Consider the following 27,132-nt stretch of genomic DNA (forward strand, 5'->3'; position numbering starts at 1 on the left):
AGCTACCTCACATTTCTCTCCAGTCTGCTGTGAGGAGAGCACATCGTAGAGTCAACAGATTCGTGCACTGGGGGTGGGTCCCTTAGCCCAACTTGCACCCTCTCTCCAATCTGGGAGCCCTCTCCAATCTGGGAGTTTCTATCTGTCTTTGCAATCATATGAGCAAATTGTCTGAGACCCTCAACCTAGTTTTGTTTGTTGCTCACAGAATAATAGAGGCTTTTTTTTTTTCTTTGCTTCATTGGTGGAGATTTCCTGGAAGTTTTGGGATAGCTTCCCTTTAATTTTTCCTAGACACTCTGATTTTACTTATGTCTCTCACCTTTGCTTTCCCTCCATCCCCCACCACAACAGTAACTTGCTCCAGGCTCACTTTCCTCTAGTGTCTAGGACAGCCGTGGGCAAACTACGGCCCGCGGGCCGGATCCGGCCTGGTTGAAATGAATAAAACTAAAAAAAAAAAGACCGTACCCTTTTATGTAATGATGTTTACTTTGAATTTATATTAGTTCACACAAACACTCCATCCATGCTTTTGTTCCGGCCCTCCGGTCCAGTTTAAGAACCCATTGTGGCCCTTGAGTCAAAAAGTTTGCCCACCCCTGGTCTAGGAGATCCGTATGCCACCAGAACTACAATTCCCAGCATTCCTGGTGCTCCCCGTGCTCTTGGTTTTCCCTTCTTGCTCTATCTCCAACCCATGGCCTCCCACTCTGCCAAGACCTCCAAGCTGCCAACTCTCCCTCTCTGCTCTCCATCTGGAGGCTTGGGGAGCCAAGTTCCCCAAGCTGCTGCACTCTCTGTCGGCTCTCCCGCTCTGCTCTCTGTCCAGCGCCTGGGTATTCAAATTAACCACCATCTTTGTTGTGTTAATTTGCATGCTCACTCCTGATTGGCTGGTGAGTGTAGCAGAGGGATGGTCAATTTACATGTTTCTCTTTTATTATATAGGATAGCTATTTACTTGAAATGGAGCACAGCTACTTCCCATTTCTTTCCAGTATGCTATGAGGAGAGCACATCTGAGAATCAACACCCTTGCAGAAATACAACAGGGGAAAGAGGAAGGTGGACTACAGATGTGTACTTTTTCTTTGCAGCTAACTGATACACTTGTGCTCCCATGTGCCTCAGCTACTCCTAGGTCTGATGTAGGGATGGGGTGGTGAAGAGGCTAAAATGCTTTCTGGTCATTTTTTTTTTTCCTTGCCTATGGTTAATTACTTCTTAGCTTTGAAACATATCAACCGATGGCTAATAATGACAGTAATAACACTATTTATACTGATACTAGCAAACATTTACTGAGCACTTTTGTGTGCTCTGCACTTCAATGCATTATTGCCTTTCATCTTCACAAGCAGAAAACAGGTACAATTAGCAGGTGCATCTTACAGATTGGAAGCATGAGATTCACAGAAGTTGAGTAACTTGTCTGTGGCCACACCCTTAGTAAGTGGAAGAGCCTGGATGGACCCAGCACTGTCAGACTGGCTATGCTGCCTCCCCAGGAGGGCTCCAGCCATCTTGTGGCCACATGGGGGCAGCCAACTTGTGTGTTGGAGTGATGGTCAATTTGCATATTAACTCTTTATTAGATTGGCAGGTAGACTGAGCTGAAAACTCACTTATACCTAAATTCATACAAAATAGATGCCTAAGAACACACATATCACACATAAATAATCACATCTGAAAGTTAGTAACAGGATAACTGGAAGATAGAAATTGGGTGGGTTACAGATTTTTAAACAATTTAAATTGCCATGCTCAGAAGGGGTGGAAGCTGGAAGAGAAGGGGGTGTATGGGCCACAAACCAGGTATTAGCTATAGTACCCCAGGGGAGAAGTCAGACAGTGGCCTCCCTCTTTCTCACATTGTATCAGGTAACAACACTAGGAAGTGGGTGTCTGTCTCTAAGGGTAGCAGTGACTAATGGAAGCTATCTCAGGGCATACCAGATAGTTTTGTTTTCTTAAGAGCAGTGAATGCCTTAATGCACATGTCAGTTTTCTCTTCAGGGTGAAGGATTTATTTCCCCAGTCTTAGGGGATAGCCTTAAGTTGTCAGCCCTCTAAGGAATTGCCTTGGCTAAAGACCAACTTCTCCTTATGGTCATGTTCCCTTCTCACTACCCTTATCTAATGAGAGATCACCATCGAGCTATGAAGGACTGGCTCCCTCGCCCAACTCAGGACCACTGTGAGGGCCATCCTGGTTTCAGAGTTCCCAGGGGGATTGGCCAAGCTTTTGGTGAGACTGCACCAGAGCCTAGCTTCATCTCTAGCCAAAGCTGCTTCCCTCCCCTCCCTTCTACAGGTAATGACTCCCAAAGCACTCCCTAAATAGCTTCCTGCACACCAATCTCCACCTCAGAGTCAGCTTTCTGGAGGCTTAAACCAATGACATAACCTAAAATGTAGGCTTGGGCCTGCAGACCCAAACCCTTTCATTTTAAAAAAATATATTTTATTTATTTTTTACAGAGAGGAAGGGAGAGGGATAGAGAATCAGAAACATCAATGAGAGAGAAACATCAATCAGCTGCCTCCTGCACACCCCCAACTGGGAATGTGCCCGCAACCAAGGTACATGCCCTTGACAGGAATCGGACCTGGGACCTTTCAGTCCACAAGCCAACACTCTATCCACTAAGCCAAACTGGTTAGGGCCAGACCCAAACTCTTTCACATAAGTCTTGGGTAAGCCCAGCCACTGTGTCACCCTTGAATATGTGACTTTTACAACCATATTACACAAGAATAAAGAAAAACAATAGCAACAACAAAACACTGAGGTTGGAAATAATAAGGGCAAACTACATGTTCCATTGGAAAGAACTGACATTAACAATGGGAAATCTTTCCTAAAGAGGCACTGGGCAGCATAGAGTAATGCACAGAGGCTTTAAAAATGTTCTCAGAGAGTCTATCTCATTGGATTTTCATAGCTCCAGGAGTTGGGCATTATTCAACCGGTTCTACAGATGTGGAAACTGAGGTTCAGAGTGTGAACTCCCCCACTCCAGGCCGGGAATTGTATCTAAATCTTCTGAAGAATATCATCACAAAAGTAGAGTTGACCTTACTATCAATATTACTTTGAAGGGCTGATCAACTTGTAAAAATAGTATCATATTGATACATAATAGAGAAATTGTTAATTCATAATTACAAGATGCTTTTCACCACTGTGAGCATGACAAGTTTGCTAATAGGCAGCACTGACCATTGATTTGGGCTATTCGAATAGCAGCTGGCCTCCTTCAATCAACCAAGCGTTACCCATAACTAGGATGGACCTGGAAAATGTCCAAAAACAAAGCAATTTTCTACTTTCCATTTCCCTAAATCCATCACCAACATAACAGAGCAAATGCTCCCATTCAAATCACTGTTCTATATGCTCAGGCTGAGCTAGATGAAGGCCCCTGGCAGGCAAAACATTCAGTATCCACTTTAGTACCATCAATACATGAAGCAATCAACCCAGCCCAGTACTATGTAAATGTAACAGCAAACATTTTAATAATAAACTAAAGACATTCAGACCACTCAGCCAGGTCCTTGTGCAGAGAGCCAGTTTACTGGGGAATTACATCGGTAGCAGAGAAAGAGGGTGCCGCACTCAAGAGGTGAGTGACTCCCGTTGCAAAGTGGAAAATATGTGGAGTGGCAGGGAGAGGCTGAACAAAATCTATCAGCATAGACCATTTACTCACAGAGCTCGAAGTGAGGTTTGGGAACCCATCATCAAATTATGTTAATTGATCTAAGTAGCTGCCATTTTCAGAGCAGTGGCTGTTTGTCAGCCTCAGATTTACCTTCAGCATCTCACTGAATGCTTGTCTCTTAGCAGAAATGGGAACTCAGAGAAGTTAAGTAATTTCCCCCAGGTCACAGAGATATGAAGGGTTAGAGCTGGCATTCAAATCTAGGTGTTTGTCTGCCAGAGATACTATGAAAACCAGAGCTGGGGTGGTAATAAGATGTTCCAGACCACCAAACTTCAGGCAACGCTGGCTCCTCTCTCTGGAACAGTGTGGAGCTGGTGTAAGCTGAATAAGAATAGGAGGAACACACCGGAAGTATCCATCATGGATGTAGCTGGTGTCATGATTATGGGGTGGGAGAAAACTATGTCAGCAAGTGAGAAAATAGAAAGCCCATTGTGGCCTCCAAGAAGTTAGGCAGCTCATATAACACTGCAAAGTCTGTTGGCTGCCTCTTTCACAATGCTCAGAAAAGTCACATCTGACCTACTTTTCAATGTCTCAATCTTAGATACTCAGATGACACCTCTAAGAGCATAAATATTGAAGATGAACTTTTGGTAAAAAGTGGGTAAAGATAAAAATTTTTTGCAGTGGGTAAAGATAAAAATACCAGATTTTAGTGCTCAATTCATCAATAACTTCCTAGAGGTTTGTAAATTCCCCAAAAGGCTGTCCCTTGCTCCCTGACTCCCTGCCAGTAGCCAGCATTAATGCCTCTCCCTCCACTCAAATTGATCTAGTCCCTGAGAATATTCTAAGACAGGCAAGCGGTCAGAAACCCCAACCCATAGGAGGGTTCAGGAATCATCTCTGCCCTCAACTCCTGGGTGGTTATAGAGTGGCTTCCAACCTTCTGTAAGCCTGGGTTTGTGCCTCAAGTAACAGGGACCATCCACTGGAATTTACTGTGTGCTTTTTTCAAATTTTCTTAGTTTTCCTCTCCCATCTTTGCCAGAGGCATCTGTTGCCTTAGGGAGGATTAGGCTGTTGAATCAGGAATGTAAAGTGAAAGATTCAATATTCAGCCTAAAGACTTGAGCGAAACAAGTCTTGAAATCCAGGCTTTACCAAGAGAGAAAAGGGCTTTCTAATTTGCAAGCATTTAACCCTAAGCTTAGGTAGAGCTAATGCAGGATTTCATTGAGGAGAGGTTCCCACCCTCCCAGAGACCTTTTCAACTGGGTGAAGAAGACAGAGATGCTGCTGGACAGCGAGACAAGATGGGAAGGGTCTCTGGATCCCAGAAGGTCTGGCTTTACTCAGAAAAGCCCATAACCATTAGGCTATGGAGCTTTATATTGTAAAGATGCACATTTTCCCAAGCATTTTACTCTCTTATTTCCCATGAGCTCAGCAGAATGAGAAAGCATTATATATATTTCCGCCTTCCCCTCTCCTCAACAAGAAAGGCAAGATTTGAGTCTTAGAGGCTCAGATCTTCCCTGGTCCCAGGTGTGAGTGAAAAGCATTTTGCATTCTGACAGTTCAAGAAGTTTCTTGGATGGATGGGGCAGAGGTGAGTGAAGCTCTGAAGCTTAGGGAGGACTGAATGAGTGCTTTCTTAGACTGGGAATAAGTTAGGCCCTGAGGTGTGTCTGCAGAACATTCACTGTGCATTTTCACATTTTAAAGGTCTGAGCAGTCCTCAGTTAGAAACCAAATAAACAAAAAAATAGCATTCCCCAACCTTATTTAATTTTAAAACACTTTCCCACAGTTTTCCATCGACAGAGTTTTGGGAAGTTCTGACTTAGAACAAATACAAACTATCATGTACCCAGAACTGAGACCACTACCATCAATACAGCGTTGCTATTAAGATCAAGAACTGAGACCACCTCTGCCAAACTGTCTTGTTTTTTGCCCAAGAAAGGTAAGACTACACCAGGACAAACTTCACTGTGTGTTTCAGGAAATTCATGAAGGTCAGTCTACCTGAGAGAATAGTTCTACCTGGGCAAACAGCTCATTTATCAAATAAATAAACAAATACATAAATAACACAAGACTTAGCTAAAGACCTTGCTAGTATGTCATGAGCTTTACCCAATGCCAGTTTCCTACCTGAAATCACAAGAGCCTACTGCCTTCCCCGAACCCCAGCAACATCCCCTCTGACTTCCACCTTCTGAATCATTGTTAAGATTCGGTCATGGTGGTGCTCTTATGGAAGTGAGATTTAGTGAATGTATCTTTGCTCTATTTTCACAACTTGTCTTGTGATTTTTGAGGAATGTGTACTCTGAGCAGTTTAGCCAAATGACTAAAAAAACCCGCGTCTTCAAGGAATCGGCTTCCAGTTGCTGGGCCTGTCTCCCAGATCACAGAGGGGGATCTTAACACCATTCCAAGTCAATGAGCTTTTCTTCCAAAACTGGAAGTTATCTGGAGCTCAGTTCCTATAAAGGTACCCAAGCATACAAGTGCGGCCCTCAGAACAGTGTCCAAACTCTTGTAAAGGGCCTATGACCAGATGAACACATGACTGAAAGCACTTTAATAGAGGAGTAGTATGCCTATTGAATCTAATTTCCTGAATGCTTATATTTGTATGTCTTGGTTTTTTATTTTCATTTTTATAGTAATAGTTTTTATTATACTGTTAAGAAAAAGTATTTAAAACTTCAAATTAAGGTAAACTGTGTTTGGAAGTGAAGTTCTTTCAAAGTCAAATACAGGCATTACCTAACAGGTACAGTCAGGGATTATTTAATTCTCCAGGAAAATAGAATTTGTTCATCTCATTGAAGGTTGCATATTTAGTAAAAGCATATGTTAATTTGTATATTTCTGCATACTAGAGATGCAAATAATATTCAGTAGAAAAAAATAACTCCAATAGTTAGTTACTTGCCCTGTAAGACTTTAACCAGTTTTGTATGTTGCCCAATAAAATTATTCTAATATTCCTTTATTATCAAATTGCCTATAAATACCTAGATCTTCAAATGTTCCTTGAGTCGAATTTATCATCGTATTGGCCTGTTTTTTATTGATGGATTTGGACTTGTGTTCACTTTAAATTTTTTTAATTTTTTTATTGATTGGAGAGAGAGAGAGAGAGAGAGAGAGAGATTTGTTGTTCCACTTATTTATGCATTCATTGGTTGATTCTTGAATGTGCCCTGACGGGGGATCAAACCCCCCAACTGAGCTACTGGCCAGGGCTTGGGCCTATGTTCACTTTATATTCCTATGATTAATGTTTCTAACTTATCAAATTTACAGGCTGACTTTTTTTTTAACTGAAGTGCCAGTTTGAAATTCATGGAAACAAAACAAAAATAAAACAAAAGCTGGTCTTCTGCTCCAGAATGCCTGAAAAGCACTGTTCTAACTCTCTCTGGGTTTTCTTCCGCTGCTGAAATTCTTGGAACTTCCTTACTTGCTGATCTTTGTGAGGTCTTGTGATTCACATCTTTGAATGAACCTGTGAGCTACACGATTTCCTTTTTTAAATCCCTGTGTTGAAAGTCTTGAGTTGGTGAGGGTTTATCAGAACTAATAAAGTCACGAAATTGTAATTGTAGCTGACACAGTACTTTCAAAAAGAGAACACGCAACCTCTCCTTGGGCTATGCCCATCGCAAAAATGTGCCTGATCAGAAATGTACATGATGAGAGCAAAAAATTGAATTAAGCTATTCCCAAAGCAAAACAGGCAACTTTGGACATAAAATTTTTATACATATCTTCATCTTAGGCCTCACTCACTCTAGAAACTGCCTTGACCTTGATCCAAAATAAAATAAACACCTAGAAGCTTAATCAGAGCTGCCATACTCCTCCACCCCTCTCCAATATGGACAAAGGCCTGAGTCTAGCCAGACCCTCCATGCCCCTGTGGACATTGGGAATGACCACTGGACCACATCCCCATGGGCTGACACTCTCAGTTCCCCCTAATCTCAGTCCTCCTGTTGTTAGTCTGTTTGCTTCTTCGGTGCCTGGAATTTAATGCTGAATCCTCTTTTAGCCTGATTTATCCCCCCTCACCCTCACTCTTTGTTTTTAATTCCACAAACTTCCTTCCACTGAAAAATGCAGTGCTAACCATACTCCTTGGAGGTTTAGACTCATAGTTTGAAGTGTTTTCAAGCACTAATTATTTCTTTCATGTTATTCAAAATCAATGTTTCCTCATTTGGAATTCCCTCTGCCCCCATGGAATTTAATGTATACATATGAAAATGAAAACCAATTTTAGCTAAAAATAGATCTTCTGGGCGGTCTCTGGAATCAGCTGACATACACAGTTAAGAGGGACCTGGATCGCTGACAACTGCTTGGGCTTCAATTGGGGATAAAACAGGCTGGTGCAGCAGTTGGCCACTTTTCAGGGTGGCCTGCCAACACATCATTTATCAAGTCGCTCACAAGTAGAAGCAGGGTCGGAGGGGTGGTGTGAGGGGGGTGGTGTGAGGGGGGGGTGGCTGGAAACTGGAGGCTGGGCCACCACCACACCCAGCTGCCCCCAGAAGCAGCTGGGCCCTGAACAGGCCAACGAAGTGCTGGAGCAGGACTGAGGACTGACTTTTCAGGGGAATGCTCTCCTAAGGAGTGCAGTCTCCAATTCTGAAATCCAAGAGGGTCAGCACACGCTAACTGTTTTCATAACTCACCTGGCAGCAAAACCCAACCTGAACTAATATGATGGTATTTGTGGTCTTATTTATCCTACTTAGAGTGAATTTTCATGATTCACTGCAGAAATATCTGTTTTATTACAGGATGCTGCCCCAGAACCCTGGTGGAATTGTACATATAAAGCATATGCACTTGATTAGTTTCCTAAATGCTGAAACACATAAACACATCTGGATCTAAGGTTGAAAAGAATCACTTCTCCAATGGTTTTCAGGGAGCATCCTTTTAACATTTAGTCCAAAGAGACCAAACGTGAGGGAACAGTATGTGTGTATTGGAGAAGGGGGCTGGAGGGATGGAGGCACGTGTCCCTAAAGCATGAACATGCCTGAAAGGGAGACTTGGAGGGAATAGGAAGAACATGTGTTCCAGTTGAGAGGAGCCACATTTCATTGAAAATTCTCGGTGCCACCTTCAGTAAACAACAAAACTGCCCATTCCAAGAGCATCACTGTGCCCAATCCTCTCCCTGGCTTTATTCAGTCAAATGATAAAGACAACAACCTTTATACATGCACGGCCTGCATGTGCCAGGCACTGCCCTAACACTTCCGCATGTGTTTTCTTCATCGATCCTCCAAACATTACCTCCATTTTACAGATGCGAAAACTGAGGAGCTGAGAGGTTGAGTGACTGGAAATACTACCACTGTAAGTGATGGAGGCAAGGAGTCCACACCGAGAGCCATGTGAGGCTCTCGGGGACACCCAGTCTGTTCTCAAAGGAAAGGACAGGAGCACTGGTGTGGGAGGAAACTGGATATAGCATTTCCTGTGGGGAGAGCATGCAGAGCCAGGGGATCAGAGCGTGTCTGCACCATCCGCACCTCCTTTGAGACACTGGATCCTTAAAGGAACCTTTATGCCCTAGTGGGATTATAAATCAGTTGATTAGAAGGGTAAAATGGTATCCCCTTTCCTGGATCACAGTAACTCAAAGTGAAAAACTATTCTCATCTTAGCGCTTTTACATTACTACCTGGTCCCTCTGCCTAAATGTTTACCAACCCAATCTCCCCCTGGCTGATTCCTTCCAATAATTCAGGTCTCACTTCTCAGGGAAAACTTCTTTGGTGCCCATTCATGTAGCAGCCCTCCAGAAACCTCTATTATAGGACTGACCTTGTCTTATTTCTTTCATAGCACTTACCTTCAGCTTTCACATATCATTTTCCTGTTTCCTTAAGTGTTTATTTCTATCGTGCCCGTCTCTTTCCCTCCACAAGAATAAAAACTTCAACATAGAAGGCATCGTTTTTTTCTGATTCAAAGTTTTATCTTTTGTAGCTAGTACAGTGCCTGGGATAAAGTAAGTAACTGTTCTGATTCACGTCCGTGGCTGGATGGAGTAGGACAGCATGAGATTTTATCACATGACTCAGAATGGCACGCAATTTAAAACTTACAAGTTGTTTATTTCTAGAATTTTACACTTAATGTTTTTAGACTGCGGTTGACTGTGGGTGACAGAAACAGAAGATAGCAGAACAGCAGCTAAGAAGCGGACCATTGTATTCTTAATTCCTTGAAGAAAAATAGAGATACAGATATTTAGTCCAGCTTCAGAATCATGTGAGTACTGACACTCAACAAGTCAAAGAGTAAGGCCATATGGCAGCACTTAGAATGTGACAGCCTTAATGAGGCAGTCTGTTCACCAGCATCACCAGGGAGCAACCTGGCGTGATGGCTGTCCTCATTCCCTGCCACCTAAGAGACATGTCCATTTGCCCGTGTGCAGCAATCCAAACATTCTCATGCACGGAGCACAGCCTGCAGTCATAAACTGTTAGTACTGGAAGGGGCCTGAGCGATAGAGGACAACACCCTCAGGTGGACTCACTTGCTTTTGAAGAAAAGCCCAGCAACACTCCTTTCCATCAAAGAACGGCCCTCTATATCCCAGGCCTGGCCAATAGGGAAGCCAAATCTTCCGAGATACTGTGGTTGGTTCATGGATAGGCACTTGACTCAAGCTGGACCAAGAGAGTTAACCATGAGATGTTTGCCAGATACTTGGAAAAGAGATGTCTGGGTTGTTAAGCAGGAGGAATAAAAGGCGGGGCTTCTGGTGGGCCATCCTGGTGGGAATCCTCAGAGAGCAGCCGTGGGCAAACTACGGCCTGCAGGCCGGATCCGGCCCGTTTGAAATGAATAAAACTAAAAAAAAAAAAAAAAAGACCGTACCCTTTCATGTAATGATGTTTACTTTGAATTTATATTAGTTCACACAAACACTCCATCCATGCTTTTGTTCCGGCCCTCCGGTCCAGTTTAAGAACCCATTGTGGCCCTCGAGTCAAAAAGTTTGCCCATCCCTGCTCTGAGAGTGAAGGGTACCAATGCTACAGAAAGCAGAGCTGAGGAATGAAGGGCATGTGATAACACCTAGATGAGCATCTAGAAGACCCAGGTGTTCCTAAAGCCAGCTCAGACCCTATCTATATATAGATTAACATTTAATCCTCAGAATAAGTTATTGAGATTGCTATCATTATAACATTTATTTTCCAAATTAGAAAACTGAGGCACAGTGAGCTCCCCCTACCCCATAACTTGCCCAAGATGCTTAGTTGGTAATGGTCTGACCTTATATGGATTTGGATCCAGGCAGCCTGTCTCTGGGGTCTATGTTCCGAAGGCCAATATCCCAGAAGTTATGAATTTTTTTAAAGTTAAATTCTCAATGTTGACAACAAATTCCTTTCATGAAACACTCTAGACTCCCACAAGGAGAGCCAAACAGGACATATCTGTGGAGCAAATTTAGCCCAAGGGCCGACTGTGTGATTCCTCTGTCTATTTATTTCTCCCGTTCTCCTGATAAGAAAACTGATGCCAAGAGAGCTCCCCCTGCATCTGCATTCCTCACCTCCTCAGCCTTCTCACTCTGTCATTTCATGTTTCCCAAGCTTCAAAGTATAATTTAGGACCCAAGTCGAATGAGAGGATCGCTAGCATTTTATTATTACCCCCACTAACTTGTACATGTGTTCTTTTAATTTTGCAGTTACTTTATTATATCACTTTACATTTATGAAATGAGGTAGTTAGTATAATTCATTTATGGGAATCCTAATAAATATTAATTGACTGATTACTAGGTTGTTACAAACAGTTGGTGGGAGGAAAGGGCAAACATGTACACATATTACATTTCTATAGGACTCTGTTTAAATATAGGACAAATTCTCACTTATGCAAATAGGAGTCCCCATTCTGACCCAAAGTATAATCACCTTCATAATGATGGAGTGAATTAAGTGATATCAGAGTAATTTTTCTTGGCATATCGCAACAGCTTTAAACAAATATACCACTTGACACTTCAACCTTAACCAGACCTTTCCGGACTGTAGTACTGGTAATGTTAAATAATTTCACTAATCAGTTCATCAGTCTCCCCACCTGAGAGCAAATACAAGTTAGTCGTGTGATGCACAACCAGAAAATGCAAATAACATTATCACTTTTTAAAAATCACTGAAACAGAAAAGGAAAACAAAATAACTTAGGAAATTTCTAAAGGTAAACAACATAGACAGACAAAAGCCCAAGTCAACCTGAACGCAGGAAACAGGCATTTGCCCACCTGCCAGGCGGGAAAGTTCACTCATTTATTACCAACCAAATGAAATCTTTCCAGCAGGGTCAAAAGGGCCTTTGTTTTGACATTTAATTCACTGGCGATGTATTTCCTCAGTTAGGATGCAAAACACCTCTCACGTTGCTTTTTCATTAATTGCCTTCATTTTTCAAGTTCCCTGTTTGATTTATAGTCAATTAAAAACACCCTCCAAAGCCCTGACTCATGTATGTTAAGTACAAATATGATTAATGCAATAGGATACACTCTATGGATGACCTGCCACTAACCAAGGTCAGTGTCTATGTGGGATGACCAAGCAGTGCCTTGATTAAAGCAACTCATTGGGAGGGTGGAAAGCCAGGAATGCAGGGTCATGAATAATCTGGCACTGGATTCACCCAAAACAAGGAAAAAAGAGGTACTCTTTCTATATTTTTCTATATTACAGAGGAAGAATGAACTTAGCTATGGACAGAAAAAAATAAAATGAAATTCTCTATCTCATCCAGGTTGATAAATGTGGATGGGAAAATTAAGTGACAAATTTTCTTAACATGTTACCACCAACATAAACAAAAATTACAAGACACTAGACTGGAACTCTGGATAAAAGCCAAGGCACTGAAATCCTGGGTTCCAATCTCGACATCACCAATTGTAAGCGGAACGAGCTTGGGTAGCCCAGCCTTAGTATCCTTACCTATGAAATGGGCACATAATGATTGTTATGAGGTTCCAGGGGCCCTCCACAGTTAGAGAATGCATAGTAAAGTCAGCTGTGAAGGCCACTGAGGGCGCCATAGTTAGCTCTGAGTGTGCCTTTTAAAAGTCCCAACATTTGTGCCTGGCCGGCTTGGATCAGTGGTTGAGCATCCACCTATAAACCAGAAAGTCATGGTTTGATTCCCAGTCAGGGCATATGCCCAGGTTTCAGGCTTGATGCCCAATGTGGGGTGTGCAGGAGGCAGCTGATCAGTGATTCTCTCATCATTGATGTTTCCATCTTTCCCTTCCTCTCCCTTTCTCTCTGAAATTAGTAAAAATATTTTTTAAAGTCCCAATATTTGTTCCTAGTATACATACATATAGTATAATATATGCTATATTTTCTAAAATATATGCTCTCTTTTCTATCAGCATAGGCATGTACCCCTTCATGAAGAAATCTCTTGAGAGTTATTCCTGCCTTTCCAGAAAAAAACAAACATGAAACTTCAGAAGAATTATCAGAAAAGTCATGAGCAAAAAATATAACAGTAACTTAATGCATTAGATCAGTGATTTTCCACCAAAATGAGGTAAATAAGGACATCTTTGTACACTGTTTACAAAGAAAAGTTTACTCAAATTAAAGGACTCCCTTCTTTTCTGTAATTAGTCCTTACTCCTGTTTTGTTTTGTTTTTGGTACCAGATGATCTTTTAAAAAATTCTGGCCAAAGTAAATGGGGATATATCTTATTTATGTGCTTGTTTTTTTCTTTCATATCCAGATGTAAGATAATGTATTAAAATGCAGTCTTATCAATCCAAGATTAAAAAAAGAAAAGTCTACTGGCCCATGAAATTCAAATTCTAGAATCACTACTTTAGGTGTTTTTTTATCTCTTCAGGTGTTTAATGCCCACAATTTATCTTCTAAATCACTTTGTTTAGAAGGCCACTAAAAGGAAATTGAACCTATCATAACAACAAAAGCAATGACAGTAATAATAATAGCAGCTTCCATTTATTCATAGCTATGTTCTAAGCATTCTCCCATCAAGTATTGCATCAACTCTAGAAGTAAGGGCTGTCATTATCCATCTTAGAGAGATGATACAATTCAAACTCAGATGATTCAAATAACTCACTCATGGTCACATAGTTATCATGTGACTGTGCCATATGTTTAAACCTTAGTCAATGTGAGTTTACAACTGTGTGAGCTTAACCACAATATGATAATCATCAGGAGGATGCAATTGGAACCCATCCTTATCAGAACCATCAGAAGGTGAGGTCCCTCCCCTGTGTGTTTCCACCAGGGAGCAGGGTTAAGAAGCTGCCTGGCTCAGGGGAAGCATACCCTGATTAGAATGGCAGCATTTAGTCACAGCTACATGACCTTGCTCACCTGCGTGACCTCGGTCCTCTCTCCCATGTAGGCCCAAGTTACTCTGAGATGGCTGCTTCCTGTGTGGTCTGTCTCTGTCTCTTCGGAAGTCTCTTTGCAACTTGGATCACACTGCTTTGTTGGGATCTATACAGAGACTGTGAGCATGCACTAAACACGAGTGTTCTACATTTCCCAGCCTTGTTTGTAGTTAGGTTGCCTACATGACTAGGTGTGTCTAATAGCATGAAGTAGAAATGATACATGTCCCTTGTGAGCTAAGGTGGTTAAACATGTGGGGTGTCTTCCCCATACTCTTTTTTTAAAAATATTTTTTATTGATTTTGGAGAGGAAGGGAGAGGGAGAGAGATAAAGAAACATCAATGATGAGAGAATCATTGATCGGCTGCCTCCTGCACACCCCACACTGGGAATGGAGCCCTCAACCTGAGCACGTACCCTGACCAGGAATTGAAATGTGACCTCCTGGTTCATAGGTCAGTGCTCAATGACTGGTTCATAGGTCGATGCTCAACCAATAAAGAGTATGGAGCCAAGCCCCCTTACTTTTATATTGTCCTCCTGTCTTGCAGCTTGGAGGTATAAGAGTGATCGGAAGGTACAAGATGGCAGGACCAAGTTAAAAGTAGGATGGGTCGTGCTCGCTTCGGCAGCACATATACTAAAAGTAGGATGGGTCCTCAAGTTCCCACTTGGAGGGCAGCCACTTGGAGGAGAACTACCCAGGAAAGCAGCCCAACCTGCATCCACATGATCTGAATGAAAAATAAACATCTATTCTCTTACATCACTGGGGTTGTTTGACACCAAGCCTATTCTGAGTAATGCAGGCCCTTTCTGAAGTGTAAATTCTTGTAAGTTTGCATTTTAGGTGAACTCAGGTGTGGCTATTTCCCTCTGTGTATCAGTGTGGTCCAAGAAGAGTAATCCATGAAGGATAAACAAGGTGGAAGAAAAGTGCTGACCTGAAGTGGCCGAGGGCCAATGGGTGTCCTTCGCTGGTAGTTGGAGATGTCTCCCACTAATAGAGGCGCTAGAGGATCATGATTTCCCTAGCAAATATGATGATCACAGGTCTGCCCCCAATGTAGGAGGTCTGTCCCAGCTGACAGGGCAGAGCAGAATGTGCTGTTCTGTATTCTCCATCACACCAGATAGGGGTTTATCACTTGGCCTTTTTCCATATCAGCTGGGTGGCTGGTCAGTTTTCCAGGCCAGCTATTCTTCTGGAGCCTGGGTGTCAACTAGGAGGCTAACACCAGAGTCACTACTCAAATCTCATGGTGCCAATATAGTGGGCACACCAACCAATGTTAGATAGTTCTGGGTGTTGAAATCTCCAGGGACTCTTGCCACAAACCCATCACAGATGCCTCCGTGAGACCGAAGACCTTGAATAAATGTCTCCTTCCTGGGTTTCTGCTTTCTTCCCCTTTCTTCTTGCCATACTCATCAAATATGGGAATAACCAAATATCTTCCCAGCTCACCTTTCAAGACTGAGATGAAGCCAGTAAAGTTTTGCCCAAGTTATTACGAATTGGGGGCTTTGCTTCACACAGGGAGAGACACCATGAAAGTGCTCCCCTGGTCACATTAAAGGAAACTGGGATGCCGTGTTTTCATCCTAGAAGCTTGTTGAAAATGGTCTTTTAAAGACGAAAGCAAGTCTAGCTAGTGGAAAGGAGAGTAGAATAAAGAGTTATTGGGATGTGAAAAAATAAAAGGCTTTAGAACAACTGAGAGAAAGATGTATTGAAGTGAAGAGTGAATAAAATATTAAGGAAATAAAAGGAGTGGAGGTGACCATTAGTAACAGTTAAAGTAGAAAAAGATAAGTCATTGAGAATAGAGGAGAAAGATGAAAAAAGATAAAAGGATATATTACTGTCTGAACAAAGAGAGCAGGGAGCTGTGGACAGAATAAACATTCCCTGTAATTTGCTAAAAGCTGAACACAGAACCAGTGGAATATGAGCAGATGTGTGGGGTATGAGCAGATGTACTAGGTCTGTCAGACAAGGAGACAACACTATCAGACAACCATACAGAATAGTGCAAATTATAAACAACAATTGATTATGCTGTGTTTATACCTTCTGGAAATTCACAATGGTTGGAAATCAAAGCTCTTAAATAGGGCAAATATAAAGGAAAACTGGAAAGAGAAAATGATATAAGCCCAAGATAATGTTAGTAACCTGGTTTCTTTTAATATCTGTTATTACCTAGAATATCAGATTATATTTCTATATCACTAAAATATCCAAAGCCATTTCCTGGATCTCAACCTCCAATATCTAAGTATTTTAACACTTTCTGGTCTTGTTTGATCATTTTCCATTTTCATCCAGATGCTGGCCTTCTATCAATTTGGTGTTCATGCTGACAGTACTCATCACTCAGTTTCTTAATCACATTTTCCAGAGACAGAAGCGTCTTGTGTTGACTATGAGGAAATGCATGAAAGAACTGAGAATGAGAGAAGAAAGAGGAGAGGGGAGGCATGGAGAAGGGAGAAAGACTTAAAATGTTAGTTAGGGAAAAAAGTTTATTCAGTATCTTGAGTTTGTATTTCCTCTTGCAAGTGGAATAGAGCAATCTCTTCTACTACTTCTGGAAATCCAGATTTTCCAAACACTATCCAACAGGCCATCTCCAATCTCTAAAAACTTTCTTCTTTATTCAGGCACAGTTAAACATATTCACAAGGTCTATACTCATAATAACCTCTGTCCATTGCTTTGAGATGAACTCAGAAGTACCTAACTAGATCTGTTCCCTGTATTTTCCACCCCTAATAATATATATGGACCTACAGTTTCATTGAGAGGGGGTTGTAAGACTTTGCTGACTATAATTCACACACAAAGTCACATATAAATATTTAAAATCCTCAATTCCCATATCACTTGACTTTTCTTGAATGTGCTATCATCGATAATCAAACCAGTTCTATTTACCATTTACTAGCTTACACAGAACCAACAACCATAACCCACTTAATTACTTAGGGATTGAAAACATACACACACACACACACACACACACCGGTGATATTGGAATGTACAGTATGGTTTAGTTTAAATTAAAAAGATCTCCAAAGTATGATTGTTTCCAGCTTCTCAGCAGTGAATTAAAAGCTGTTTGGTGTAGTGAAGATTACAGAAGCAATCACATTTACTAGTATGAGCCTGCTTTGCATATCAACACTATTAATTTCCATACTCAGGGTGGCTTCACATTTCCACGTGTTAATATAGATACCATTTGGTATGATCACTGGAAAAAAAGAGAAGTGTTTGTGTGTGTGTGTGTGTGTGTGTGTATGTGTGTGTAAGAGAGAGAGAGAGAGAGAGAGAGAGAGAGAGAGAGAGAATAGCAGCTGATACAGATGAGAGGAGACCCAGAAAAATGGTTCTCATAAACCAAGTTTTGTTTGAAATATATTGATTCTGATTAATAGCAAAATCAAAAGACAAATGAGGGTTTCTTATGGCCTGACCCAGGAGTCACACTCAGGGATCAAATGAATATGAAATCACATATTGGAATTCACTTATTGTGCCAGTCCTGCACAGTGTCATTACAGACTCTAATTATTGAAATGATTTCATTGGTGTAATTGCATCAAGATGTGCCTGGGCTTCACCTTGGATAGCTCCCTTGATGCTCGACATTGCATCTTCATTATTGTGTTCCTTTCAACTCTTAAACTGTGTTCCAGCCTCACAGAACACTCTACTCAAGCAGGCTGTCGTTGTTTTTTTAACTGTTCTTTAAAATGCCAGCCACAGCACAGGAATGAAGGAATGTGGGCCAGCCTCGAAGGCAAACCTGGGGCCAGAGGGGCAAATGTACAATTATCTTCCCTGAAGGGACCTCGGAGCATCTGATCAAATTAAAACACTGTTTTCATATCCTTCACTCCAAAATGTTAAAGAATAGTGCTCAAGAACCTACAATTAAATGGCTATTTGTCTACCATCAGTGGTAAATTCTACTCTGCTAAAGCTATTTTTGTTATGAGTTTAGCAATGTATTCCATGCTATCATAAAGATTAAACAATATAATATCATCATTAAAGAACATAAAGAGATTATAACCACAGGTATGAGCATATTTTAAGGAAATTAAATGGAATTTGGGAAGATTTGAGTTTAATCCACAAATAGCCAGTAGAGGTTTTGACTCTTTTCTGAAAAACCATCTTATTAGCCTTAAGAAATATAGTGCCCAGTGAAATAAGCCAGTCAGAGAAAGACAAATACCATATGATCTTACTTATATGTGGAATCTAATGAACAAAATAAACTGATGAACAAGACAGAATCAGAGTCATAGATACATGGTACAGACTGATAAAAGTCAGAGGAGGGGTCCGAGGAGTGGGTGGCATAAAAAAACAAAAGGTGAAGAGAAAAGCCAAAAAACATATATGCACAGCACATGGACACAGACAACAATGTGGTTAGGGCCAAAGGGAGGGAAGGGTGAGGTCTGGGTGGAGCGGGGCAAATTGAGGGGGAGGAAATGGGGGACATCTGTAATAATGCCAACAATAAAAATAAACATTTTAAAATAAGGGTTTTGAGTTCCTATGCCTAAAAATTTCCAGAAGCCAACCTCCTGCCCTCACCATTATTTTGATCTAATGCTGTGAACGACATAATACAGGTAGGACAGTGGTCCACAGGAAGGCAATGGTTCTGCTTTCAGGGATCTGCCAGGCGAAATGAATTTCATTTCCTTTACACAGAATAGTACTCACATTGGAAGGTGGCGGTCCCCTTTTGTGGGAGTGGTTGGAAAATACTCACCAGTGATCAAATACTAAAAGAAATACACATGACACTGTTTACCTCTAAGCTGGTAAGACCCTAATTCAAGACCATCCACTCTGGGTCAAGCAGAATGAGAATAATGGGCAGAAAAATGCTTAGTGTAAGGAATACCACATCCCGAGACATATTAACAGACACTGGTGAATTTAAATATGAGAATAGGCCAGAAATATCCAGTGACATTGCTTACAGTTCAGAATCGCCTGGTCCTCGATGAATTCCACTGGCTGATCGATGTGGAACAGTTTCTGCTGAAATCCAGGAGTGCAGTCCAAATCTTCTGCAGATGTTAGCAGCAGCACCTGAGAACACCAAAGCCATCAATATTTTAACATCAGCTCATGTGTTGGGCCTGCTTCCTTGTACCAAATCTGTGACTTTTAGAAATGAGCTGAGGATTTAATTTCATTTCCCAAATGAAGAGGTAAGTTGATACTTCTCCTGTGGTTGCCAACAATGTTGTTTTGGCAATGAGATTTGGAAAACGTGCAAATGGGAACAGCTGCAGCAGTTTCCATTCAGTTGCAGTTAAAGGAATAAGTTAGTCAGATTTTTATACCTGCTAAGAATCTCACCACAGTTTCCATGTGTGAAATTTCATTACAAAATCTGTCAATTTTATACAATGCCTGAGTTAAAACCAACTTCGCTTTCATAGATGCGAAGGAGCATTATCATCTGTGAGAGGAGGAAAACTAACTATTCCATTGGAAGTTACTTCTAAAGGGATTCTAGGGCCCACTAGACCTTCACAGTCCAAGATGGGGGCCATGACCACACATGGCTACAGACCCCTTAAAATGTAGCTGGGCTGAAATTGTCAGTATAAAATACATGTTGGATTTTGAAGCCTGAATACCAAAAAGCAAAAATAAAGTAAAATATCTAATTAACCACTTTTATATGAACTACACATTGAAATTATAATGTTTTACAGATTGGACTAAATGTTATTAAGATTAATTTGATCACACTTTTTACTTTTGTAAATTTGGCTACTAGAACATTTAAAATTTACAATTGCTTTCAAAGCCTCAGCTTTGCCTTTGAAAGTCCTTGGGACACTTCATCCAGGGCTCAAAAACTTAGGATATATATTTTGGAACCTAAAACGGCATACTCCTGAACAAGAGGCAAGTTAGTAACTAAGAAATAGTTGTAGGTTTAGTAGGCAAAGACTGTAAGACCTGTGAAGTTAGGGATCGCCTCTCTTCCCAAGCACCTACCACATAAGACACTCCATTATGACTGCTAACATTTTCATCCCTTACTATATGTCCAGCACTGTACTAAGTTTGCTAGATGCATTATCTTCTTTAATCTCCACAAGCTCTGTGATGTATCTAGTGTAAGATACATTTTTATAGACAAGGAGCCTGGCATCCTAGTGCAGTTAACAATGCTTGCCCAAGGTCCTCCATTTAGGATGGCAGAGCCAGAGTTTGAATCCAGGTTTAAGGGTCCACTGTCAGAGCCCCTCTCGTACCCCTCAGGTTTCCTACATGGCGTGGGACTTTGCATTATCTTCCTTGAGATATCTCTGTGACCTTTGGGTGGCTGCTTTACCTGAGCATGGTCCCAGCAGAGGGTTTTGGAAATTCACAACCCTAGGAGCAGCCTGTGACCATAACTGATGAGAGCTGGTGCACACATACCCCGGCTCCCTGGCCCCTCAGGTGAGATAGCAGTTTCCACGTGGACCTGAGCTCCAGTTGCCCACAGTGGTATCTGACTTAATAACGCACCTTCCATTTGCTATCTTCTCTCCCTTGGCTCATTTCCTCATCCCTGTTGGTATTTTTCTGACATCACCCTCCAGATAAAACTACTTGCTCTCAAATGTTTGCTTCTTGGGAAACCAACATTTGATACCAGAACACAAATTCTTAGCCACTGCACACAGGCTGTTGAAGGAAACTCATTACCATCCCCACCAGCAAACTCAAAGGAGTGTACAAAAGGTTGGAAGCTGTGGTACCAAGGCTTCTCTCTAAATACCAGCCTCTGAAATGCACTGAACCTCAAGGAACAAGAGCAACCATCAATCTCTGGAGGTTCGCAGTGCAGCCGGCCTGAGAAACATCAGAGAAATTGCAAGGGGAGAGTCATCACCCTGACCGACATCATCTTTCTAAATCAAAGGGGGAAGGATGCTGTAGCCCAGTCCCCGTACAGTCCTGCTTGTAAAACACCCCCTTGCTTTGAGAGCAGGCTCTGGTTAAATCACTGCTGAGGCAATCATAATGCTGACAACCCAGTGGCACACACAGAATCCAGATTCAGGACTCGGAATAATTAGCTGGCAATTTTGCAAGCAGAAGATCTATAACTGGCCGACATTAATTCAGTTAAACAGCAAATGGTCAAAGGTTGCCTCCAGGCACCCTGTGTCTACAATTACACATTAACCTTCTAATCAGCTCATTCTGCTCACAAATCCCAGACCAGTAAGCCAGGCATCCCTTAGGACCATCGGAGATGATGTTTCTCCAGGGATCCTGAGTGTAAGAAACCAGAACTGACGGAGAGTCTGGGTGAGTCCCCCATTCTTGTCTCTCTGCAGCTCACTCTGTCCTCATTCCTTGCTAGGTTCTATTCGGGATTTCTCTGGAGTCATAAAGGAAAAAGAAACCTTTCCCAACTGCTGATCCTCAGGGAGGGTGGGAATGGTGGGAGGCTCCACCTTTGTTTTTGCAAATTCTTGGGTCACTTCATTGACCAGTCAAAATTCAGGTTAAATGCTTAAAAATATAAAAGCATGCAGCACTTCCACAGGCAGGGTGTGACTTAGCAAGGTAGGCACTAGTGGAGTGATTAATTCGCTCACTCCTCCCTGGGCTCACCCATCCACTTGTGCCCCAATACTCACTGAACTCTAGGGCTCAGTGAGCACTGGCTGAGTGGGAGGGGGGTTCTGGAGCTCAGAGAAGCCGTCAGTGCAGCAGTCAAAGCAACAACTCCAGAGTCACTTTAATGGTTCAAATCTGGGCCCTGTCCTTTACGGACTGGATGGTCTGCATTTTTCATGGTCCCTCTCTGTCTGTTTTCAAATCTAGAAAAACATGGGAAATCAGATGTGCACTGTGTGGGGCTGGTGGATTCAGTGGGCAGCTGCAGGTAAAGCAATCAGTGCCACGCGGAATGTAAGTAGTCAGTGTGTGCTGACCGTCAGTGTAGACTAGAAAAGGTGAGAGGCCGTAACAAGTCATAATTTAATGTATTGATTAAAATTCAATTTGACTTGAACGGAAATTATAGGTCTCTTCGAGAACATGTAAAAGCTGAGGACAGGGAGTCTAATTTCATAAAGAGGGATCAGAAACGAAACCCACAGCAAAAAACATTCCTGCTTCCATCTCAAATATGGGTCAGAATTAGCTGGGTAAATGGAGAAGAATATAAATTTGTCTTTTTAACCAATAAGCTCGTTGTTTTCACATTAATTCCTTTGTGCCTCTATGGGTTTCACATAACCCATCTCTGAATTGACAAAACTGTGTTTAAAAAAGAATCCAGACTACCTGGGCATACTTTCCCCCAAACCCTCTTTAATTTTTCCAAGATATATGCTGTGAGCAACATTCCAAATGTGTCTTTAATGCCATGGCAGTAATATTCTTTCTATGTGGTTCTTTTGTTCATTTATGCCTTTGCTTGCACCTCATAAACAAGAGGCAACCAATACATCTGTGAAAGCTCAGCAAAGATCAAATTTTATGATCACCAAAGGATTTCCATTACTTGAAAATTGCAATCAGTCTGCTTATGAAAGCAGATTCACGTTCAGACAGACGGTAAGCACAGGACAGAGCCACACTGGTTCTGTATGAATCCCCATCTACCAGCTATGACCTCGGCCAAGTAACCCTGTAGCTCAGTTTCCTCAGACGGAAAATGGGAAAATAATAGCATTTTATACGTTATTACTAGAGGCCCGGTGCACAAAAATTTGTGCACTCAGGGGGGAGGGGGGTCCCTCAGCCCAGCCTGTGCCCTCTCGCAGTCTGGGACCCCTCGGGAGATAACAACCTGCTGGCCTAGGCCTGCTCCCGGGTGGCAGAGGGCAGGCCCAATCCCTAGGTGCAGCCCCTGGTCGGCCTCAGAGCAGGGCCGATTGGGGAGTTGGGGTGCCGCCCCCTGTCATACACAGAGCAGGGCGATCGGGAGGTTGTGATGCCACCCTCAGTCACGCTCAGGGCAGGGATGATTGGGGGGTTGGGGCACCATCCCCTGTCACATTCAAGGCAGGGTCGATGGGGAGGTTGCGGTGCCACCCCCTGTCATGCACAGAGCAGGGCCAATCAGGGGGTTGGGGCATTTCCCCCTGTCACTCACAGAGCAGGGCCCATCAGGGGGGTTGGGGCTCTGTACCCTGTCACGCACAGAGCAGGGCCCATCAGGGGGTTGGGGCGCCGCCCTCTATCACCCACAGAGCAGGGCCGATCAGGGAGTTGGGGTGCCGCCACTCTCACACTCAGGGCAGGGCCGATGGGGAGGTTATGGCTCTACCCCATCACACACAGAGCAGGGCCCGTAGGGGGAAGGGAGGTTGGAGTGCCGCACCCTGTCACACACAGAGCAGGGCCGATCAGGGGGTTGTGGCCCCGCACCCTGTCACACACAGAGCCGCAGGGCGATCAGGGGGTTTGGGCGCTGTCCCCTGTCACGCTGATCCCGGTGCCGGGAGGCATATTACCCTTTTACTATATAGGGTAGAGGCCTGGTGCATGGGTGGGTGCCAGCTGGTTTGCCCTGAAGGGTGTCCTGGATCAGGGTGGGGGTCTCCACTGGGGTGCCTGGCCAGCCTGGGTGAGGGGATGATGGCTGTTTGCAGCTAGTCACACCCCCTTCAGGGTGGCGGTCCCCACTGGGGTGCCTGGCCAGTCTGGGTGAGGAGCTGAGGGCTGTTTTCAGGCTGGGGGTGACTGAAGCTCCCAACCACTCCTTTTTTTCTTTTTCTTTTTCTTATTCTGGGCCAGCTTTAGCTTTGAGGCTTGGCTCCAGCTCTTAGGCCTCCGCTGCTGAAAGTAGGTTTCTGGCCTTTGCTTACAATGTTGTGATCCTGCTGGCTGAAGCCCGGCAGGTTTCTGGGGTTTTGTTTAGCTTCTATGTTTGTTACATAGTTGCTTGCAGCTCAGAGGCCTGCAGCGGCAGGCGGGGAACGTTGGAGTCCTCCATCACTGAAGCAAGCAAGCCTCATGTTAGTTTTAAGCTGCCTGGCTGCTGGCCGCCATCTTGGCTGACAGTTAATTTGCATATTGCCCTGATTAGCCAATGGGAAGGGTAGCGGTCATATGCCAATTACCATGTTTCTCTTTTATTAGATAGGATGAGTAAGTGAGTTAATATTGTAAAGAGCCTTATGTAATTGTTAAATCAATGTTTGCTCTTTTATTATTAGTAGTATTACTATTTTTATGTATTAGGTTTAAACCAATGTACAGATTCACTGTTATTCTCCAGAAGAGACATTTATAAATATCATCAAAATATTACTTTTGTTGCTATTATAAAACTTTTCAGTTATAGACTGTGCTCAGAAATATTCAAAGGGAAACAGCAGGAACCCGAACCAGGTGGAGGATGAGGAGGAAATCTGCATCTCAGGGTCAGCTGCACAATAAGCACACCCGTTTCCATTGTGAGCTGAGGTGCGCCGCTTTGGGAGGACTCCATGCAACCTTTCAAATGGGAGCTCAGAGCTCCGTCCTCTGTGTAAAGTCACTGCCTTAAACGTATGCATGGATAGCAAATCCTCACATCAAGCTCTTTATACTCGCTTCTCTTCTTAGCTCCTGTTTCTTTGCTGCTATTCAGAGCTTTCTCTTTTAAACAGAAAAGGTTTTTGTTTATCCTGACAAGTACTGATTCAAGAACATAGCCAACTTTGGAGTTTGCTTCCAGAAAGATGACTTTTTTTCTGTCCCAGAGTATAGGTTGCCAACTGGCAGCATATGGGATGAACGTGGCCAGCCGAGGTGGTTGATTTAGCCACACCATCTGTCATAAACGTTAAATTATCATGTTATGTAGCGTACACCTGTCTGAGCTGCCCTTGTCCGTACCTCTCCCTATGTTATTGCTCCCACTCACTGACTCAACTACTCAATTGTCTGGCCCTCTAGGCATGTGAGTTTGCCACAGTTTTAGACTTTGGAAATAGGCCCTTCAAGCAAAGAACTCTTGTCATGAGTCTCTAGTTTCTTGTCATAATAGTTCCCATAGCCGTGTGCTCTGTTGCAGTAATTTGTGCCACGTGAGGATTTTCGTTACTTCTAGGCCTGACCCTTGAAAGGCCTTCTCTTCTCCATCTATGAAAATGGGAAGGAAGGACTTCCAAGATGGCAGCCATCCAATAGAAAGAAGTCAAGAGTCAGCCACTGCTTAGAGGACAAGCACCTGGGAGAAGTGCCCAACAAGGAGCCTCCACGCGCAGGTGCAATCCCTGAGGCCTGGGGGTTTGCACAGCAGTGTGCCTGGCTGAGTGCACACCCAACAGGAAGGGATGGAGAAGAGGGCCCTCTACACCAAGGCGTCACAAATACACCCCAGAGGCCAGGGGCAAACACCTGAACTGAAGAAACGCTTCACACAACTACAATCAAACAGCCATAAATAAAAAGAAACTTCTTGCCACAAATAATTATTTCAGCAGGCTGTGGACAACTTCAGAGCTCATCCTCTCTTAAGTCTGCTCCAAAATGATATTTTCCAAAGGAACTCGCTAGTGTCTCCTGGCTCCTAGTTGTTTTTCTTTCACTGACTCACTCGCTCTTTGCTATCAGTGTGGATGAACAGTTACTTTATTCTTGACACAAAACACCTCTGCTTTACTCCTGTCCAAGTCGGTCTGTTGGAATCAGCTTGGAGGGGCTTAGATTGGCAGGGAAGAAAGGCTACTATCTCTGGCTTGCAGGATATAAAAATGTTACAGCAATGTATTTTGATTGATTCTTTATTCTGCCAGAGATGGAAACCCAGAGTCCTACAAGGGTTTATCAAGACGCACTGCCCACAGGGAAAGCATGGGGAAAAGAGATGCATTTGAACACACCACATTCTTATGTACATACACGCACACATTTGTGTACATACATGCACACGCTCGGCGGCACCTATTGACACCCTCACTGTGTCAGCTCATGTCATCCACTCTCCCTCTGACTGGAACTTTTCAAAATGTTCCTCATGTTTTATAGCCCCAGGAACACAGAACACCTGCCACCTTCTTGGCTGGTAACGTAACTGACACTTAGAAGTAATTCTGTGATTCTTGGGGAAACGTAAGGGAAGAAAGCTTCCAGCTTGGTGAGTCCTGAGGTAATCTTCATATACAATCTGAAACCCACATTCTAGACCTTATTTCTAAGTGAATGCTACTCAGTATCTTTTCCTCAAATTATTAAAAGGTAAGCTGCATAATAATGGCCTCTCAGAGATGTCCTAATCCCAGAACCTGTGACTATGTTAGATTACATGGCAATGGGGAGTTAAAAAATTGCTGACCTTGAAATGGAGTGATTATCCTGAGTTACTTAGATGTAATCACAAGGATCCTTGAAAATGGAAGAAAGAGTTGTAGAGTTAGAGAAGGAGATGTTACCATGAAAACCAAGTCTCAGCATTCTGGTGTGAGAAAGACGCAACCTGTCATTGCTGGCTTTGAAGGTGTAGGAAGGCGCCAGCCAAGAAATGCAAGAGAGCTCTAGAAACTGGGGGAAAGAGGGTAATACCCCTAGAGCCCCCAGAAGGAATACAGCCCTGCTGACATCTTGCTTTCATCCCACCGAGACTCATTTTAGACTCCTGGCCTTCAGAACTGCACCATAATCCCTGTGTTGTCCTCAGTTCCTGGGTGTGTGGCACTCGGTTACAGAAGCCACAGGCAATTCATAGGGTCTCCCGCAGTGCTGGCCCCACTGCAGACACTCAGAAAGCACTGGTTCCTTTACTTGGCTTGACCAGATATAAATATAATTTGGGGGGGCGGGGCGCAGAAGGACAAGAAGAAGGAGGTATGAAGGGAAATTGAGAGGGGGAGGAAGAAAGGGAGATGGGAAAAGAGCCTTGACTTTAGAACCCTTAGACAAGGCCATCAGAAAATCATGGTATAGAAATAGTCTAAGTGCTCCATTCCTGAGCATAAATAGGCATAATCCC

The 27,132-nt window shown here is 43.0% G+C and overlaps 1 protein-coding gene across 1 annotated transcript in view; it reads right to left on the bottom strand.

The window, feature by feature from the left end:
* CDH13 (cadherin 13) overlaps positions 1-27,132 on the bottom strand; it is a 1,028,720-nt gene that overhangs the window by 798,552 nt on the left and 203,036 nt on the right. The window contains exon 2 of the mRNA XM_036346357.1: positions 19,163-19,274. Coding sequence (XP_036202250.1) covers positions 19,163-19,274 — 112 coding nt within the window. The remainder of the gene's footprint in view (positions 1-19,162; positions 19,275-27,132) is intronic.

Source organism: Myotis myotis, unplaced genomic scaffold (genome assembly GCF_014108235.1).
Source record: "Myotis myotis isolate mMyoMyo1 unplaced genomic scaffold, mMyoMyo1.p scaffold_m19_p_19, whole genome shotgun sequence".
NCBI lineage: Eukaryota > Metazoa > Chordata > Mammalia > Chiroptera > Vespertilionidae > Myotis > Myotis myotis.